The sequence below is a fragment of the Bison bison genome, unplaced genomic scaffold, assembly GCF_000754665.1.
Source record: "Bison bison bison isolate TAMUID 2011002044 unplaced genomic scaffold, Bison_UMD1.0 scf7180017864135, whole genome shotgun sequence".
In the NCBI taxonomy this organism is placed as follows: domain Eukaryota; kingdom Metazoa; phylum Chordata; class Mammalia; order Artiodactyla; family Bovidae; genus Bison; species Bison bison.
The window spans coordinates 1811171-1832441 of NW_011494707.1; the positions used below are offsets into that span (position 1 = coordinate 1811171).

A 21271-nucleotide genomic window follows, 5' to 3' on the forward strand; every position below is an offset into this window, starting at 1 on the left:
GCCAAAAAGTTTGGAAACTGCTGCCTTATACCTACAGCGAGACTCAAAAACAGAAAGTGTCATGTATCACCGAATCCACTCAAAGAGATGTTTCATATACGTTTAAGGTTCCTGTTGGGCTTGCCCGGTGGCTTAAAGGTAAAGAGTCTGCCTGCAGTGCAGGAGACACAGGTTCAATCTCTGGGTCGGGACAATCTTCTGGAGCAGGAAATGACAACCCACTCCAGTATTCTTGCCTGGAGAATCCCACGGACAGCGAACCTGGCAGGCCTCAGTCTGTAGGGTCACAAAGAGTTGGACACGACTGAAGTGATTTAGCACAAAGTTCCTATTGGTTGTGAAGCTGGGTGTGGGGGGTGGGGCTTAACTGATTTACCCTGTGACTGACTTATGCCAATACATGTGTGACAATATCTGTTACAGTTGAAGAATGGGAGGATAAAGAATTGCCCACACAGCATTATAATTCAGGTATGAATTTACATTCTCCAAAATAGTCTCATTATTGCTTGAGGGGGCCTATATCTTTGAATTTTGTGATATGGTCATATCATATATATTTGTCAAAAAAATTTTGTCCAAAAATGCCAGTCACATTCCTGTAAGTAAAATTTTTTTCTCTATCATTTAGAATCTAATAAAATCCAATCTCACTGTGAACACTGTAATGCTGAAAATGTAAGTATGTTTTTAATTATAAAGGATGATTCTTTAATTTGCTTTATTGAAGAAAATGACATTTACATATGTGTTATATCTGTGCTTTTTCTCCAGAAACACAATGAACTGGTGACCCCCAGGCTTCTTTCCCGAGGACAGTTTTTGTGAGTCATTGGGAATACAGGAGACATGATACCATTCGTAATTTATCTGTCTATGTAAAAATAACCCCAAGTTGGGGAAACACAAAACAGCATAACTTAACTTCGCACATTTTATGTACTTTCTTGGATTGTTTTCTTTATATATATATATATATATAATTTTATTTATTTGTTTTGGCTGTGCTGAGTCTTTGTTGCTGTGGGCTTTTCTCTAGTTGCGAGGAGTGGGGGCTACTCTTCTGTGGCACACGGGCTTAGTTGCTCCGAGGTAGGTGGGATCTTCCCGGATCAGAAATCAAACCTGTGTCTCTTGCATTGGCAGGAGGCTTCTTTACTACTGAGCCACCAGGGAAAGCGTTAGATTGTTTCCTTTGATTGTGATGCTGCTTCAAAATGTCATGGAGTTCCCTCAGTGCTTTTGAGTGAAATTAAACAACAACAAAAAAATGAATTAAAAAAAATTTTTTTAAGAAATCCTCTCCTAAACAAACATCAGGACTTGACAGGTGTTCTTATCTATCCAATACAGGCTGAAGGTGGATGGAGAGGGAACTTACCAGTGCACGGAGACTGGTCTGATATTTGAGGTTAACAGGAAAGTTGATATCAAGTATTGCGTCTTGTCCTGGAGCAAATATTCAGACCTCATTGTGAAGCCCTGGGCCGTCGGTGGACCCTTGTTTGATGTTAAATGTGACCCGCTCTGTCTTACCTCCATTCAGTTTCCACATTCCCTCTGCTTGGGTCGTGAGTATTTGTTTGCTAAAAGTTTAATTGGCGTGTGCATGTGTGGACGTGTGAGAGTATATGTGCAACACATGCAATGCCCAGAACACTAATTCAGCTTCATGTGTTGACAGACCGAGATGCCAACATGACGTTCAAAGTCTTCCATGTTAAAAGTACTGGGGCCTCATTAGAATATACTGTGGACCATTCTGCAACCCACGTCAAATGGCGTGTGAGCTCTCTTTCTCCTGTGGGACCCGTTGTTCAAAGCGAAGAGACGGTATTCCACCATGGGGCAGTGATTCTGTACAAAGCCATCGACCATAACCCGTCCTTGTCTTTTCGAGTGTATGTAGCAACCAATAATGAATCCTTCATCAAGGTAAGGCCAATGAAAGTGAATACTAAATGTTGCATACTGTGTGTTCAGACTTTATACAAGGTCTGGGTGATGTCTGTTGATCTAAGATCCGGGTGTCTCTGTTGATTTAATTGTCTCCCTATGGTGGGTCTGATGTCATGCTCACTCACAGAAGTTATAAGATCAGTGCCAGGTCCTCAGAGCCATGGAGCATGGGTGTTATACACCTGAACACCATTGGGAGGAGAGCAGATAGGAAAATAGCTCTCTAGAGGTGGGTGTGGCATGACCCAGCAGGCCTGGCCTTGGAGACGGTTGCCTGGAGAACAACCAAGGCCATCTGTTCTCTACAGCCTTGCTGCTGAACATGTGACTTGGGGACCAGGGAACCAGGAGCGGCTGGTTGCCATCAGCAAGGGTGCTCCTTAAAATGCCAAATCTCAGCACCACCCCGACCTGCAGACTCAGAGCCTACCCTGTTTAGTATTCCCAGGTGACTGGGACATTACAGTTGGCGAGGCACCTGCTCTGGATACACTGGGGGGCCATTTCAGGTCTTTGGGTCAAATGTAGGGAGACTGGAGATTCCTCCTTGGCTTAAAGCTCTGCCAGTAAGACACACCTCATTCCAGAGTAATTTTTTGGATAAAAGTTGACGTTTGGTTCATGGGTTCAACATTCTGGGTTTTGTAGCAGCAAATATTCATGAAGCACCCAATATGTTTAAGGTAGAATGACCTGAGGGGAAGGGTTTGGATATTTGTAATGGAACCTGTTTGCCAGAATGCAGAATAAATCTATGTTGTTTAGCCTAGGTTCTGAACTATATCATTGAAAACAGAGGATTGAATCTCCTTTTATACCCTGACTCACTGTCAATACAGTTATAATGACTTAGAGGTGGGTGGAACACTGACAAAAGATAAAGCAGTGACTCAAAATTATCCTTTCAGATTCAAAATCAGGGTTTAACAGATGTGGAAAAAAAATAAGCATTCAGTTCAGTTCAGTCGCTCAGTCGTGTCTAACTCTGCAACCCCATGAACCGCAGCATGCCAGGCCTCCCTATCCATCACCAACTGCCAGAGTTTACCCAAACCCATGTCCATTGAGTCGGTGATGCCATCCAACCATCTCATCCTCTGTCGTCCCGTTCTTCTCCTGCCCGCAATCTTTCCCAGCATCAGGGTCTTTTCAAATGAGTCAGCTCTTCACATCAGGTGGCCAAAGTATTGGAGTTTCAGCTTCAACATCAGTCCTTCCAATGAACACCCAGGACTGATCTCCTTCAGAATGGACTGGTTGGATCTCCTTGCAGTCCAAGGGACTCTCAAGAGTCTTCTCCAACACCACAATTCAAAAGCATCAATTCTTCAGCGCTCAGCCTTCTTTATAGTCCAACTCTCAACATCCATGCATGACTACTGGAAAAACCATAGCCTCGACTAGATGGACCTTTGTTGACAGAGTAATGTCTCTGCTTTTGAATATGCTGTCTAGGTTGGTCCTAAGTTTCCTTCCAAGGAAGCGTCTTTTAATTTCATGGCTGCAGTCACCATCTGCAGTGATTTTGGAGCCCAGAAAAATAAAGTCAGCCACTGTTTCCACTGTTTCCCCATCTGTTTGCCATGAAGTGATGCCATGATCTTCGTTTTCTGAATGTTGAGCTTTAAGCCAACTTTTTCACTCTCCTCTTTCACTTTCATCAAGAGGCTCTTTAGTTCTTCTTCACTTTCTGCTCTAAGGGTGGTGTCATCTGCATATCTGAGGTTATTGATATTTCTCCCGGCAATCTTGATTCCAGCTTGTGCTTCCTCCAACCCAGCATTTCTCATGATGTACTCTGCATATAAGTTAAATAAGCAGGGTGACAATATACAGCCTTGACGTACTCCTTTTCCTATTTGGAACCAGTCTGTTCCATGTCCAGTTTTAACTGTTGCTTCCTGACCTGCATACAGGTTTCCCAAGAGACAGGTCAGGTGGTCTGGTACTCCCATCTCCTTCAGAATTTTCCAGTTTATTGTGATCGACACAGCTATTGTAAAGTATACTACTTTGTGAATTATAATTTGAGTTACAGAATTTATATCAAGCTACCCACTCCCAGTGGTTTTAGGTTGTAGTATTTGCATGCTTTAAAAATGTTATATGGATTATAACTAGCAATATGTATTAAAGTGTAAAAACTTTAAGTAATAGATTTTTTTGTTTCCTCCTAAGAAAGTAAAATATGCTTCCTGTAATCTCACTAAAGATAATACTTTCAGTTGGGAAAGTAGCCTTCAAAGTGGTATAAAAATAACTGCACCTAAAGTATAATTCTTGGAGGAGGAAATGGCAACCCACTCCAGTATTCTTGCTTAGAAAATCCCATGGACAGAGGAGCCTGGTGGACTATAGCCCATAGGGTCACAAAGAGTTGGATATGACTGAGCGACTGAACACACATACATGTAAAGTAGAATTAGTATAGATTTGGAAAAAGCACTATTATTTAATGAACCTTATATTTTAAAAGTAAATTCAGTTAACTGAAAGAGCATTATCCAGACTTCCTGGGAAGCTGGGGTCAGGAGCTGATTACATCAGCAGATGTGGAGAAGGCTGCCATCAGGACAATGGAGAGCGTGGCATGGGGAAGGCAGGATATCCTTCCTGGCTAGTGTTTTATTTTTATACCTTCTCCAGTTGATTTTTTTTTTCCTGTGTAGGAAAAGATTTCCTTGAACTCTGTTTCAAGAAACCTAAATTTCATATTCAGCCATACAGCTACTTTACCAAGGGAGCTTGGGCCAGAGATTACATTCACCTCTTGGGGGGCATTGGAACAAGACATGTAAAATCGGAGTCCCCTCTAGGGCCACATCAGAAAGAGAGTTAATGACAGCAAGGATGGGGACATATCAAGTGTTGGGCAGAGACAAACTTTGAGTCAGCTGGAACCACTTCTAGTAAAAGAGGTGCTCTCTGTTCACATGATGGGCATGGAATTAGTGCCCATGTGTAGTGCAAGTGCTCACGTAATGTTCTCAGACCCTTCAGAAGCAAATTGGTGGTGCCACACAGGGTGTAAGTGACACTTCTGGCTGTAGTGTTTTTTTGGGAAGAAGTTGGGCTACGTGACCGATGCGTAGAACAAAGGTGTCTCAACTTCTGGGCCTTTACCCCTTGTGATCACTGTGGGACATCCTCCCTGGCCGTCATGTCTGTAGGAGGACGTGAAAATAATACAGCTGGCACACGCACTGCCCGGTTCTTGACTTCGACTCTCACAGTTGTTGGTGATGGATTTCAAAACCCAGACCTATTTCCACCTTTAGGATATTTCCAAGTCTGTAAAGCACTCCTCTAAGAAATTCATGAAAATCGACAAGCCTCCGGTTTGCCAGAAGTTGCTGCAGAATGGGAAGAAGTACAGGCTGATCAGTGAGCCAGAAGCTGAGATCACCCCAGAGGTAGACACTGTAAAAAATCAACTTGGCATAGCAGTGTGGGGAGCGTGTAGATTTCTTAGATACAGCATTTTGAAGATATTTAAAAATAATGCATTTTGTTCTCCTTTTTTATTTCCCAGTGTCTAAGAAAGCAGTTGTTTTGTTAAACTTGCAGTTTATTCCAAAGATGCTGTTGAATTTCAGGGTTCATCTGCAGTCATCAAAAAAGTAGACTCTTCATTTCTCTTTCCCTTTGAAAAGGTTTTCAGTTTTCTTGCATTTTAAATTAAGTTATTAAAATAATTTTAGCTTCAAAGGAATACAAAACTTAAGTTTAAGTCATGCAAAGCATTAAAGGTTAATGGAAAAGAGTTGCTAACAAAGGATATTGGGCTTTTCCCACTGGAAGGCGTTTGAAAAGTAGTTATGGGAATAAATTGTTAGATTTGAAGCATTCACTGTACACACCATGACACTTGTAAGCGATTTTGGCTTGTCGGAAATGACTTAGTTATTTTTAAAGTTTATTTTCATTATGTGCCCTGGGTGTATGCCATAGCTTATCTAGTCTGGACATCTGCATGGAAATTCCTTTTGTCTACCTCCTTTGTCTGTTTTGCAGTTTATGAAAAGTTGAAAACATGTTTTTTTTCCATTAAATTAAAAGTGGGAGGCAAGAGAGCTAAAGGCAATGGTCCATATTGCGTTGTTTTATCATGTTGGTATTATCAGGGCCTTGTGCCCTGTAGAAGCAATCAGGTTGATCAGGACAGCCTTCCTTTTCAGTTTCAAAGCATTTCTGCACAAGCTTTGAACCATTTGAGCCATACAGTAACACGGCTGAGGAAACCAGTGTGCAAAGCAGGCGGGCGCTCTGCCCAGCCACACATGTGAGCAGAGCTTGCCCACGGCTTCGACTACCTTGGCTCCTGAAGCTACCATCTCCCCACTGGGATCTGAGAGGTTGATTTTCATCCCTTCCACACGCATCAGGTCCCAGCAGGTGGCACATCAAGAGACTCATAAGACTCAAACTGCAGCCTTGTCTGGGCGGTGGGACTAAATGAGAAGGGTGTGCTTTTGAGTGTGAATTTCCCTGGGGAGCTTAAAAAAAAAATTCGGTGGCCTGGGTCCCACCTCCAGAGATGCTGACTTAATTGGTCTGGGAATGGCCCAGGCATTGGACTTGTTAAAGCTCCCACGGTGACTATAATGTGCTGCCAAGGTTAAGAACCACTAGGAGAGGGAAGAATACATATTGAATGGGTGGCTGTTCCCAGAAAGAGACCGAGGGGATCCCAGGAGTTGTTTCTTACAAAAGATGTTGATAGCTAGAGGGCTTTAAACAGTCTGCATTCTAGTCGTGGTTAGTCATGTAGTTAGTGCATAGACTGTCACTAACTGTGGGCTCCCTCTTAACCAAATTTCTGGCCTATAAAATGGGGATAATCTCCCAAGATTGCTGTAAGGATCATATAAAGTAATGGTTTGGGGCACTCCTGAGAGTTGTAAAACTCCGTGTAAATATAAGGTGTCTTATTAGTTTTATACCATTAATGATTTGTTTAACTGACATCAATGTGCCTATTACCAGCCAGCCTGATAAGAGCTAAAAATTAAAAAATAAGTAAGGCACAGTCTTTTCCCTCAAAGATGCCAGTGTGGTGCGGGAAATGCTCCATTCATGTAGAGAAATAATGTTACTATAACGTGGTGTTCCTTTAGAGACGAGGACCAAGTGCGGTGGGTTTCCAGGAAGGCTTTCTCGTGGGTGCTGTTGGCTCTGGGCTTGAAGGGTGACGGATTCCCTGGGAGAGACGAGCTTTCCCAGGCTGTCCTGGGAGAGGTGGCCCCAGGTGCTTAAGGAGGGCACGGGACCCTGCAGCTGGGCTGAGCCCCAGGAGAGTTCTGGGGAAATGAACCTGGAGGGATTTAGGAGAGTGGAGTTAGGGGAGCTGCTGTCTCAGCTTTGTAGACCTTGGTGACTGGCCCTTGGAAGGTTAGGAGGATAATACTAGTGACTTGGAACAGAAAGGAAGAGGAACAGACTAAGAGCATTAGTTTGTGATGGTGACCGCCAGTGCAGTTCACTGATGTTTTTTTTAAGATGTATTTCTTGCTAGCCAGTCTGGAGAGAAGCAGAGGCACGGGAAGCCAGGAGACAGTCTGAATAGTGGTTAAGAGCTCAGACTTTGGAGTCACAGGCATGAATTCCAATTCCAGTTCCACCACTTAGATGTGGACTTGGGCAAATTCGTTCACTTCTCTGGGATCCTTTATGCATAAAATAGTGATAAAAGGATTTGTTGGGGGAAGGTGGTGTTCAATGAGGGAATGTGGACACAACACTGCACGTAGTTCTGTAAATGTGAAATCAGTTGGACAGATCAGAGAATGATCTAAGAGAAAGGTGCTGAGGAGCTTAAAGCACCTGGGAGAGGGTGGCTGATGGTTGAGCACAGGTTCCATTTGGGGAACATGAAATGTTGGAAGTCAGGAAAGGGCCGAAAAGTTACACTTTGGAAAGCAAGGGCCATGGGACTAGAAGCTTCAATGAGGTGGAAAACAGTTCTGACTAAGAGTAAGGAGGGGCTGAAAGCGGGAGAGTGAGAGGAGGTGTGGTTAAGGAGTGGATTTACAAGGTCAGAATTTCAGTGGGTGTCCACTGAAGCACTAACCCTTCTCATTGCCTTTATTCCTTATCTGACGTTTTATGTTGTTAATTAATGCAACTTGTAAATTTAAGAAAACCACTTTTTTTTTTTAAGGAAATTGAATTTGTGGATGGTTCACTTTTAAAATTGAAAAGTTATATTGAAGTGTATCTGGAGCAACCAGTGGAGTTTAAATTACTCTTGGTTGAAATGGATTCTGAGGAAATTGTATGGAAAGCAAAACTGAGAGAGTGTGAGTATCTTGTATCTTGAATTAAAACTCTGTTTGGCAGGTGGGGGGTTGGGGAGGGTTGGGGGGAGTGGCTCGGGTGGAAAGCAAATAGAGTACTCATCTGTCCCATCATCATAACATCAAAAAATTTGATTAAGAGAAGCAGAGGCCCCAGTTCTTGGGACAGACGTGCCGGCTCTGGTTCTCAGGCCCCCACCGTCAAATCCCCACACTCAGCAGGTGCACAGAGCCCATATTTGCTATTGAGGCTTTCTACTCCAGAAATAAAACCCAATCTAATCCATTTGGGATTCTGTCCTAGGTTAAGCCGGAAGCTTTTGTATAGGTGTGATTCCTGTTCTCAATATTATACCCTTAAATTAGCCAGTTTGAAACAGGCCCTTTTATCCAAACTACAGTTACTTACCCAGAGGAGTCCTAGTTTTGGGATTCTGTATTGGGGATTGTATTATTTAATTTGCTCAAATAAGTGAACCTGAAAGATGTTACTTTTTAATCATAGCAAATGCCTCAGTAATAAAGATATTTAATATGTAGCAACCTGAATAACAGATGTTCTTCCAGACTAAGTCTCTTTGCAGTTTTAAAGACCACCTTTTAAGACTCTTTTTAAAACTTATTTAATAATATTCTGCCTCATAAGATGGTTCTGGTTTCTATTATTTTGGGGAGGCCTATCCTAACGATGAACAGAAATTGCCCATCACTCATAAGATGTTTTCACTCAAGCGACCTGTGGAAGGCCTGCCCAACATGTAGGCATCTGTTAGAGCAGGGCTGAACTCATGGGGCAGGTGGTGTCAAATCATAATGAAGTTTCTGCAAAGAACCCACTAAGTATATATAATGATAATACATATATGAGATTCTTTTACGATTTGTGCGTGTGTGTGTGTTAGTCGCTTAGCCATGTCTGACTTTTTGTGACCCCATGGACTGTAGACCACCAGACTCCTCTGTCCATGGAATTCTCCAGTCAAGAATACTGGAGTGGGGTACATATAAATACACTTAAAATTTAAAGATGTTATTTATTTTTTAAAAATGTTTAAGGCTTCCTTCTCCATATGGCACATGATGTCAATGTTCTATTTATAGTAGTTTTAGATTTAGAGAAATACGGAAGGAATGACATTTCACCTGACCTCTGGGTGTGGCAGATACCATGCCAGCAGTGTGCAGATGACTGAAATATGGGAGACACTGGTCCCACCAGACATGCTGGAAGGAGTTCAAGCTCAGGGTATTTGCATACATACCAAGTTAAAACCCGCATTTGAATTTGAGAGAGATTACCAAAACCCTAGAGCTTCACGTGCTTTCACACATCGATGCTTTAATTCCAATTTCATACCACTTTTCCAACTGCTGCTTATTGTACCTTAACAGGTGACTGGGTTCAGCATCATCAGAACCAGAACATTTCAAAAAGCAGCACAAGTGGTAAGTGCTTGTAAGTGGACATTAAACTCGTCTCTTCCTTCCATCCACTAGAATTTTCATTCTGCTTTGCAAATCCAGTAATGTTCAGGATCTGTTAAGTGTTCCATAACTCTTAATTATCTGAATGAGCTTTGAATCCTTTTTTAATTTGTTCTGTCAGAATGATGATTTTAAAATGATTTTTTAAAAGTTCAGCTTAAAGATGGGTGGATAATAAAACCATAAGGGAAAGCCAATTTGTTGTTTTTTTTTTTTTTTAAAGGTAACAGGCGACGAAAAATGAGTAGCAGCTTACCTGATGAGATGGTCTATGATAAAAGAATGAAGCAGATTGACAGTTCAGGTTTGTAAACATGTCCTCTGTGGCTCTCAGTCGCTTCCTCTGGTCTCCCCCAGGACGTTCATCTGACACATGTTCTCCTTGGGTCAGTCTTCCTGGAGCCATATCCCAGGTGTGCCTGCTGTCCCCCTGGGTCCAAGCTTCTCGGGCCTGGATAAAGGTCCTAGGTGGTCTGCCCCAGCCTACTTTTCCACCTTGACTGCCTCCTCCTCCCGTGCACTTGGTGAAAGTAGAAGTGGGGTCAAGGGAAGGTCTTGCAGCCTGTAGGGTCAGTGGCCGCGGCTTGTCCATCTCTGCACTTCCTACAGCACTGAGCCTGCGGCCTCTAATGTAGAAGATAAAGAGCGTTCACTGAAGAAGTGAATAGTGAATGTCCGTGTGTGCATTCACTGGCTTCCCAGTTATTCACTATCTTTGCGGGGAGGAAGCCACCAGCTCAATTATTAGAGATAAAGGTCAAGTTAATTTCTTCCATTTAAATGGCAGAGACCAAGGCTTGGTAGCTGCAAAAATACAGTAGAGATTTAAGCACTTAACAACAGTACTCCAAGGAGCCAGAAGATGGAGTATGTACCTCAAAATTCAAGTCCAAACTGAATTCACAAATTGAAGTTAAAAAACCCAGACTCAAATTACACAAGACAAGATCTTAAGGCTTTGGGGGCCTCATGTAGATGAACCCTTTCATCAAAATACCTTTTATTATTGTAAGAAGGTGTGAATCTAAAAGCAGATAAACTCTATAGACTAAAATAAGATGTTATCCGCTTGGAGTTGAAGAGGATGGTGTATGTCTGATTTTACTGTTTGTCACTAGAGAATTGTTTATTATTTCTATTAAATGAACATCAAAATAAATGAGGCTCTGGAATTATTTTTAAAACCTAACCAAATTGGGATACGTATTCTTTCAATTTTATTGAGATATAGTTGACGAATAAAAACTGTATGTAAGTACACAATGGGATGCTTTGATGTAAGCATACATTGTGAAATATTTACCAATCGAATGAATTAGCACATCTATCACCTCACACAGCCACCTTTTTTTTTTTTGATGGTAGAACTCATAAGGCCTTCTCTTAGCAAATCTCAAGAGTACAGCATAGTATTTATTATTAACTGTAGTCATCATGTTGTATATTAGATCCTCAAAAATTATTCACTTATAACTGAATGGGACACATAGGAAAATTTTTTCCTTTTTTGCAGTTATTTGGCTATTTAAAATTAGCTCCAAGAACAAGTAGCTAGACATAGAATAAAATGATCAAATACTACCTAGAAAATTAAGGATTTCCAGCCTTTTTAGAGTTGACAATGTGGTAGCAAATAAATTAATAATGATTTACTTTTGTTTAGGTATTTTCACAACATTTTTAAAGATACTGAGTCACTATCCTGATAGTTTGAGGCTCAGCATATCACCATATTGCTTTTTAAAATATAGTCATCTCTTAACTCTGAGTCACTTTGAGATCTTGTTAAAATTTAGATATAGAATCTGACACAGTATGTTTGGAGATGATCCTGAGAACTTGAATCTTTGATGGATGGATTCCCTGTGTGGTTTCTCTTGTAGTAGTTTTAGAGAGGAACACAAGCCACATGCATTAGAAGACCACTAGAGGGCAGTGGCCATCCTTTAGAAACCATTCTTGAGTTAAGGGGGTTAGGGTTCAATAGAAATGTTAGGTTCCCTTCATTAGACTATTGGCTCTAGATGAGCAAAGTGTTATGGTTCTGGAGGAGGGGCAGGAAGGATTCTTCCTCACACTCTTCTCATGGCACCTCCAGGGTTTGTAAGGCCTGGAGGATCCTTAATGAGACTCTACAGCTGGTGAGCTTTGCTGCATCATAGCACAACCATCTGAAAAGTGTGAGCATAGAAAACCCAGCTGGGGCTGGTATTTTGTATTGAGGCACTGGTTTGTGTTGGTAAACATAATCCCTTCCAGAATGATGACATGGTTTCTTAGTGAACAACAGATACTGATATTACAGACACTGTGCCCCTGACTTTTCTGTGGAATATGCTCTTCCCCCTAATGCCAGGAGATGGCAGAATGGAGACTGCAGTTAATATCTCTTGCTGCCCTCTTTAGTGACTACTAAAGGTAGCACTTTGTATGTGAAGATGCAGAGATGGGCAAGGGGAAATGTATATTTTTCTTTTTGAGCCACGTAAATTATTTTTGATGCCTGATTTTTTTTTCCCTCCAGCCTAATTTGTGCAGCTTTGTAAAACAATTTCATTCCCTGAATCACTGAATTATCCTTGTGAGCATTATATCCCAGTTCAACCTTATGTGTAATCATTCCCTTTGGTTCTTCTAATAGTTTGGAAAGCAGGGACTTTTTTGGCACTTAAATTTATTTTAAAAGCAGTTAAAGTTTCAAATCATGGTATCTTTTTTATATAAAGAGAATACATTTTCATTGTCAATGACTATAAATGAAGTGTTGAGAGGAACTGCTGAATTCTTCATGTGCTTTTAGATGGGGTGAAGACTAAAACCCTAACAGACACGCAGTTGTTTAACCTTGCTGAGAAGCTGGGGAAGGAGTGGTTAAAGATTGCTATTGCCAACCTGAAGCTGAATATTAGCGAAATCGATGCTATCCGGGAGAAGGAAGACAATGTTACGATCAGTAAATTTAAGATGCTGAAGAAGTGGCAAGAAAAGGAGCAGAATAATGCCACAGCTCAGAATTTATGTAACTGCTTAAAAAATGTTGATTCAGTTGAAGTCCAAGATGTGCTGAGAGGTAAGCAGAAAATTATCTTAGTCATTTACTTGGGGTCAAGCTGTGTCTTTGCAAATAGCAAATTTATACTCTAGAAGGTGTTAGTCACGTCTAAGCTCAGGTTCAGAAGATTGCGCAAATGCTCTGCGGTAAGCATGTGGGTCATAATCTAAGTAAAGATGATTCACGTGTGGCATCAGAGGAAGCATTTGAATACCGTCTCAAGTGCTGGCTAGGTTTGTGACCAAGCAGATTTGTTTTTTTTTTTTAATTGAAGTATACTTGATATATACAGTAAGGTACAGGTGTACAATGTAGTGTTTCACAATTTTTACAGGTTATATTCTATTTACAGTTATAAAATATTGGCTATATTCCCTGTGTTGTGTAATATATCTATGACTAAGCAAATTCCTTACCTCGCATAAAGCCTCTATATTCTCATCTGTCAAATGGATGTGAAACTCCCAATGTCCTAGGTCTCTTGTGAGAATGAAAAGAGATAATGCATATAAAACTCTAGGTTCAGGCAGTGAGACTCCGGCAGGAGTAGATAATGTCCTTTGTTGTCGTTCAGTTGCTCAGTCATGTCCGACTCTTGCAGACCCCATGAGCAGCTGCATGCCGGGCTTCCCTGTCTTTCACTGTCTTCTGGAGTCTGCTCAAACTCGTGTCCATTGATAATGTCCTTAACTGGAGACCTAACTGGAAGCCTTGAGCCTTCCAGACTTCCTGTGGTATTGACGCAGTGCTCCACTTGGTGGCACTAGTGAGCCTCCAGTAGCAAAGATGGGAACAGAGCGCTAAAGGGAGTTGTTTCTGGTCTCAGTCCAGAAAACCACAGGGTTCCTTCCTTTGTTTTGAAGCACTTCTTTTTTTTGTGGCTTGACTTAGCATATTGTTAGACCCGAGGTCAAACCAATTCACAACTTGGATTTTTATTAATATGTATTGTTACCATGATTAACAAATGCTGTGTTACTTCTCAGAAGCAAGTCAGAGAGAGGTTTTTATTTGGAATTCTATTCGGACTTTTTGTTCCTTAAAGAATGTAAAAGTGTGTCAGCCACCCCAAAAGCTTATATGAAAAGTTAAAGTCTGGGGTGACCGCCCAGGATGATGTCAGGTGTGGAGGGTGAACTTTCTGAACGCCCCCACCAGTTTGGATGCAAGAGCTGCAAGGCAATAGAAGAGCCAGTTTCAATATCAAATTTCTTTTTCTTGAATATGTTGAAATTATGTAAATCACTGAGGCCCACATGTGGAAATCTCCCTATTTGCATATAGGCACTTCTGCCTATCAACAGTACTGGCCTCTGCTGTGATAAGGAAACAATCATAGCCTCGTCCATCAAAGGAAGGTTTGGAAATCTGACCATCTCACAGATCCTGTAGAATGAGTGGTTGTTTTGTTTTTATCTGCTCTTGACTTCGCTAGACGCCTAACTTGGCGCCACATAAAGCTGAATAAGGATTTGTGACATTTTTTGGCAGTGAAATGTATCATAAAAGCTTACTAGTCCAATTTGTCATTGAATAGGAGAAAAATCTTCAATAAGTTACAGACGAACAAAAAGCCAGAAATTTTCCAGTGTTTTCTGCCCTCCTGTAGTCAAAGTATCTGGGTGATTGGCTGAATTTTGTGTCTTTATCAGGGCATTTTAGTGTCTTATAACTGCAGCCTTAAAAAATTGCACTGGTTTATCTTCATCTCAGGAAAACCCAGCCACTCTAGCAGTTCCTTTTTTAAACGGACAAGTGACTTTCTTTAAACGCATGTGCTCTTTCCCCACAACAATGAATCCCTGAATTCGTTTCTCTCCCTTGTTAGGCTTCTTACAGGAAACGTGAGGTTTGAAAGATGAGCTGGAAGAGGAAGCCTCAGGAACTCTGCCTTCAAAGACTGTCTCCGTGGTAATAAGGCACAGACTTCGGGACCTAGAGCTACACAGCCTGTGGAAGCAGCTCCTTTCATAGACCGCTTGCAGCTCACATTATTCAGGGGCAAAGGGAATGTGAAATATTTGGAAACCTTGAGGAAGGAAAAAAAACCTCTACAATATCAAGAATTTTTTTTTTGTACCTTCCACTCTCACCATCCCACCCGGCTTCCCCACCCAAACACATACACTTATAAAGGGTGCCTAAAATGACTCAACAGCAGTCAGGCGAGAAATGTGGTAATTTTCCTACTGGAGTCTGTGAACTATGAAATTCATATCAAGCGTTTGGAACATTTCTTTTTAGCAATTAAGTGGTGGAGTACTTAAATTGCACCAATTTCACTTAGCTTTTTTTCCTCATGTCATTAATGATAAAGAGAGGTTCCTGTTCTTTTAGCTCCCACACAGTCAGATACCCATGTGCTGCCGGGTCCAGTATGTCTTTTTATGTGAGGTGTGATTTCCGTGTCTTATTACTAACCAGTCTGGCTGGTGGTCTGTTAAACCATTAAATCAATCATGTTACCTGGCCCAAGGGTCATTAGAAAGGATTAGAATCCTCTCCCCATCCGTGTTGGTGCAAACACTCGCAGGTGGTGGCCTCATCTCACTGGGGAAGTTCACCTGGGTCCATCGTCAGAGTCCCTGCAGATTTCATCAACCTTCTGAAATCACCAAACACTGCATTTCTTGACCTTGACCCTGGATTGTTTACTTCTGGGAGGGTTGTGGGGGGCGGGCAGTGCGGGAATGCCACTTAGAAATGGCCTTAGTCAGGACCAAGGAACATTGTCATCTCTTCTCGAAGAGGACTTGCCCCAGGGAATCATGGGCCATATTGGCTCTTGTTAATGGGTGAAATCTTTGTTTTTTTTTAATATGTATGGATATTGTCGCTCTCCCAGAATCATGCGTGTGGTGATTAACATTTTGGGTATGTTTTGTTAACTTATTTGAAGAAACTATAAATTACCATTAGTCTCCTGTTGACAGTAGCTGGAGAGTAAATTCAATCTTAATGAATTAATCAGAGAAACATACTTTATAGCTTTGCCTGTGAAGAACAAATTCATTTTATAGGGAAGAACGTATTGATATTATTAATGATCAGGGATCCAGTGGAATTCAAATCAGTGTCACTTTATGAGTTTTTATTTTTAATTGCTCTATATTTCAGGAAACACATGGAGTTTTAACATTCAGAAGTGTAAAATACTTAAAAGGTCTTGAATTTTTTAAGTGTTTATTATTTTTTTTAAGTTGTTTTCCAAAGAAAATCATAATTTCAGAGGTGCTTTGTATATAAGCTGGTTTCCTAACACTTTCCAGCCTTTTTCTTACTGTGGATAAAGGGAAGAACAATAAATATGCATCTGTACAGTGCAAATATGTCTTCTTTGTGTTATTATTTACTTACACATTACTTTTTAAAGCATGATCTTCCTTGATTGTTATTATCTTGGCTGTTCGGGCATTAGTTGGTTTTACTCCCAGACCCAGTTCTTGGAGTAAAGCTGAGTGAGGGTAAAGCAGGGGCAACTAACCCAGGACTTTTCACAGATTCAGAAGCACCCCCACATCCCATAACCCTTCTCCCTCCAGGAATGACTCCAGGAATGAGTGTTCTCCCACCTGTGCATGGGAAGGTACGTTTATATTTAAAACCAGGTGTTTTCATAATGAGCTCCTTACCTGTGTGTCTCTGTAACAGGATTTTCCTGCACATTTGGGACATGTTTTGTTATTTTGGGGGGTGCTTTAGGGGACAGGCTTTCTCCCCTGCTTTGTCAAGTGGAAGTGTTTTCACTCCCTTTTCTAAAGAGGACACCATCTTTGCTGAATTGAAGTGTGTTCTCATGAGGATGGTTGTTTTCAGCAGTTGGTCCAGCCTATTGCCATTGCTGGAAGTCCTCAGGGTGAAGCAGCCTGCTGCTTGCTGAAGGCAGAGATCCCGACTGCTGGGATTACATATCTTCCAGCCTACACACCGGGGTTTGAGCATTTCTGATAATGGTTCTGTGGCTGCTGCTACTTAACAGAGGCCCTGGGGTAGAATACTGAGTGCAGAGTTCTGACATTCTTCCTGCTTTTTTTAACTGAGACCTCCAGCCTGGAGCCTCCAGAGGACTCATGCAATTTACTCCAATCATGTTGTAAATTCCTAGTTAAGCAGCCTGGAGTTAGGCTGCCATCTTTATTCTGCAGAAGTCCATTCTTGCTGTGTGCTTTAACCTTTGACATGAGTTTCATTTTTAGAAGGGGGTCTTATCTGTGCATTTATAGCGTGTTTTGTTTTCAAGCAAGTTGGGAAATCTAAAAGATGGTTTTGTGACATAAAAACTGCAGGGAGGGGCTTGGATGAGTTCCATGTTTTCTTTAGCTGGAGGAGCCTTTTGTGAAAGGAAGTCCACCTGGAAGCTGCATTGGTGAAACATTCGGAAGTGGCACTGCTCTGGTTTGGGGGGTTACTGAGGGCTGATGCAGGGTTGTTGAGGCGCCCTGCTGGACCCCTGACTGGCTCCTGTTGAGCAGTGTGTGAACCAACCATTGAGATGACTGCCATTGAGATGACTGGGTCTCTCGTAGCTTGTATCTATGACATCTTCAGTGGGAAATAACCCCATTTCCAGTTCACTGGTAATACTTCTGTGGCACATTGCTCCTGATGGACCACAGAATCCCAGACCATAGATATGTCAATTACTTAAATCATCCACCCAGAGCATGTGACAGCTGATGCTCCATCAGCCCGGGTTCTGGAAGAGAACAGCAGAGCAGAGCCCCCAGCCTATCCACAGTGAGTCTGTTCCTCAAGCAAGAAATAGACCTTTGTTTTAAGCCAGGAATCCAAAACTAGGAAGAGCCTTGGTGACTTTTACGGGTGTTCTCCCATTCTGAGCAGGTATAATTGTTTTGAGCCAAGGGAACATATGCATTTTATAATTTTTTCATGTGATTGGAAATGATTTGATTTTTAAAAGACCTTCTTATTTATTCATAGATTAAAAATGAGAAATGTGGGAACTCATGAAAATTTGCCTTTTTCTCTCTACCATTTTTAAGTGCCAGGGCCTAAGTACACAAATACATGAGTGAGTGACACGACCTTTCCTGTACTTGCTTCTCTCACAGTGTAGTGAGGGAGAGAGAAGCATAAGTAACTTTGATGCTTTTTGCATGGTTATGATGACTTACTGTGACCTGAATTATTGTTTAGTTGCTAAGTTGTGTCTAGCTCTTTTGCGACCCTATGGACTGCAGCCCACCAGACTCCTCTGTCCATGGGATTTCCCAGGCAAGAATACTGGAGTGGGTTGCCATTTCCTTCTCCAGGGGATCTTCCTGACCCAGGGATCGAACCCATGTCTCCTGTGGCTTCTGCATTGCAGACAGATTCTTTACCACTGAGTGACCGGGGAAGCCTGTGACCTGATTATGAGAAGCAAAGGGTAAGGTTGCCAGCACAGGCCAGAACCAGGCTGCCTGGGCTCAGATCCCAGCGTTTACTACTTACTGAGTAAGCCTCTATGGTCCCTTGCTTTATTTCCTCATCCATAAAAAGGGGAAGGCAATGGTGCCTCCTCACAGGGTTTTTGAGAGGATTCTGTACATTTGTGGTATAAACACTTGTAGAAACACTCTTGGTACGTAGTAAGCACTGAGTAAGCATTAGTCCTGTTGCTTCTAGAAAAAAGTTACTTGAGTGTATTGTCTCTGATATTACATTGATGTCATAATTTATACTCATAATTTTAATATCATACTAAAAGATACATACAAATAACTAAAAGTTTTGAGTTGTTCTGACCTAGTACATGTCAACTGAAAAGCTGATACAATTCAATTTTTGAAAAATATGGTTGGACTTTCTTCCTTATTTAAAAGTTTTCTCAGTCAGCTCAGACTGCTACAACAAAATACCACAGACTGAATGGCTTAAACAACAGAAGTGTGTTCCTCAAAGTTCTGGAAGTTGGGAAGTCCAAGATCAGGCTGCTGGTGGATTTGGTGTCTGGTGAAAATTTTCCCAGATTTGCAGCAGGTCACCTTATTACTGTGTCCTCACATTGGGGTTGGGGGAGACCTCTCCAAGTCTCTTATTTTTTTTTTTAATTTATTAACACAAGCCCCCCCCCCCTTTTTTTTTTCCTTTTGCCACACTGCAAGTCACATGGGATCTTAATTCCCTGACTAGGGATCCAACCTGTGCCCTCTGCATTGGAAGGCGGAGGCTTAACCACTGGACCACTAGGGAAGTCCCTTCAGAGTCTCTTCTTGAAGTGAAGTGAAGTCGCTCAGTCGTGTCCAACTTTTGTGACCCCATGGACTGTAGCCTACCAAGCTCCTCTGTCCATGGGATTTTCCAGGCAATAGTACTGGAGTGGATTGCCGTTTCCTTCTCCAGGGGATCTTCCTGACCCAGGGATTGAACCCGGGTCTCCTGCATTGTAGACAGACGCTTTACTGTCTGAGCCACCAAGGGCACTAATCCCACTATGACCTAACCTCCTAAAGGCCCCACCCCTGATACCGTCACACTGGGGATCGGGGGTTCCATATGTGATGCAGACGTTCAGTCCATGGCAGTATTGTAGATGCACTTTGCCTTAAAACAGGAAGCCACAGTTACGCTAGCTGGAACCAACCGTTTAGTCCTCAAACAGGGACAACTGCGTGGCCCAGGTGACACAGCCACAGGGACTTCTGGCCTCTGTCCCTTCTGGCTTTAGACAAAGCTGGTGTTCTCCCCTTTTGACTCCCAGGCTTTCTTTCCCCATTAGGGTGTCTAAGGCCCTTGTGCATCTCTGAGTTGTAACACACCCACCTGTGGCTCTCTGGCCAGATCTCTCCGCAGAACTGACCCCTTTTCCCCAAAGCTCTGGGCCTTCAGTGGGGCCTCTGTCAGCTGTTTTTTTATGTTAATTCTCAGATTCAGTCATTCTTATTTCCTTTTAAAAAAGTGATCTGTTATCAAATTTCTCTAATAAGCTAGATCCGAGGCCTATTTTTAGGAGGGCCCTCAGTCTTCCTAAGTTACCTTGTTCCCCACCCTCTGCTCTGAGAAGGCAGAACCCTGCTTGTTTGCCATCGTGTCTTGGCCAGACAGTCTCCTCTGCTTGAATGCCCCTAGTGGGCAACTGCCCTGGCAGGACAAGGCATCACTGAGGTCTTCAAGCAAATGATCTAACAATTTTAAAACCTTGATGTTGAGTGCAGACTAGAGGCCAGCACTGTACTGAGTCATTCAGTCCTCACAATAGTGCTGTGAAATAGGGCTACAGTTTTCTGAATTTCACAGATGAAAATAGTAGCAAAGAGCAAACCCATTTGGCCCATCACCAAACCTAAGGGCTAATAATCATAATCAAAAATTGCTTCTATTTATTGTGTACATATTACATGCCAGGTGCACTGGTAATGCTTTGAAGGAGTCGCTCCATGTAACCCTTGATCTGATCCTTTGAGGTAGGTTCTAGTATTATCTTCACTTTTTAGGGGTCATGTGCCACACAGCTTACAGGATCATAGTTCCCTGACCAGGGACTGAACTGGTAGCCCCGGCAGTGGAAGCACAGAGCCCTAACCATTGGACCACCAGAGAAGTCCCTATCTTCACTTTTTAGAAGAGAAAATGGGTAAGGAGAGGTTAGAACAACATGGTCACATCATACAAGTTGTAAATGGCAGACTAGGCTTAAATGAGAAAAACCAGAAAACTGGTCAAGTTTTGAAGTGAAGAATGGACTTTGTTGTAAAGATGTTTCTTGGGCTGGTAATGTTTTTGAAGGATATGTCATGGCAATTTCTGGAACCAAGGAGATACCTGTGATCCTTTGTATAAACCCAGTCTATAGCACAGTTGACAGTCTTGCCTGTCCTCATTTCCAGGCACAGACAACCGGCCAGACAACCTTGCCATTCCAAGGAGGGGCTGGGATGGGATACGGGCAACTCAATGGTGCCAGTCCATCAAAGCCACTGAGCTCTTGCCATGATCAAAGCCAGCCACCCCAAACCTAGTACTCAGAGGCAAGAAACTCCTATCTGTGAATTACCTGCTAGCCATCCAAGCTTGAGGAGGAGTCCCTAAAGAAGAGGAGGCATGTGATGGGATCTTAGCTTGATGATTTCTATCCGATTGTACATCAATTTGGGGGGGGGGGAGACTCTGAAAAACGAGTACGTCTCTCCACAGGTGAGGACCTGGGGTGGCCATATACACTCCCCTCCCTATTCACTGGGATACGAATTGAGTTCTGAGGGGAGGACTCACCTGAGAAAAGAGAGGGGGGACAGGGGCGGACTCTGAATAGTCCATTCTTTATGGCCTTTTCATATTAAGGAGGAATGTGATTAACAGAGTTCGAAAATTACATGGTATTCCATCAGGTAAATCTTTTAAAATTCTCATTGTTTAAAGAATTAAAAAGCACATTTCTCAAGCCAGAGCAAGGCTATTATCCATGTGGTTTGGGCAGGAGTTCTATATAATTTAAAGCAAAGGGAGAGTTTTTCTTATTGTAATTTAGAAACAGTTC

General features: G+C 42.2%; 1 protein-coding gene across 1 annotated transcript in view; it reads left to right on the top strand.

Annotated features, from left to right (window-relative positions):
- The window catches only part of LOC104988541, a 41510-nt gene extending 25391 nt beyond the window's left edge, over positions 1-16119 (top strand). The window contains exons 8-18 of the mRNA XM_010839900.1: positions 424-471; positions 632-678; positions 775-824; positions 1354-1571; positions 1685-1935; positions 5238-5372; positions 8120-8258; positions 9648-9701; positions 9964-10044; positions 12541-12810; positions 14621-16119. Coding sequence (XP_010838202.1) covers positions 424-471; positions 632-678; positions 775-824; positions 1354-1571; positions 1685-1935; positions 5238-5372; positions 8120-8258; positions 9648-9701; positions 9964-10044; positions 12541-12810; positions 14621-14640 — 1313 coding nt within the window. The 3' untranslated portion in view covers positions 14641-16119. The remainder of the gene's footprint in view (positions 1-423; positions 472-631; positions 679-774; positions 825-1353; positions 1572-1684; positions 1936-5237; positions 5373-8119; positions 8259-9647; positions 9702-9963; positions 10045-12540; positions 12811-14620) is intronic.
- The last annotated feature ends 5152 nt before the right edge of the window (positions 16120-21271 follow it).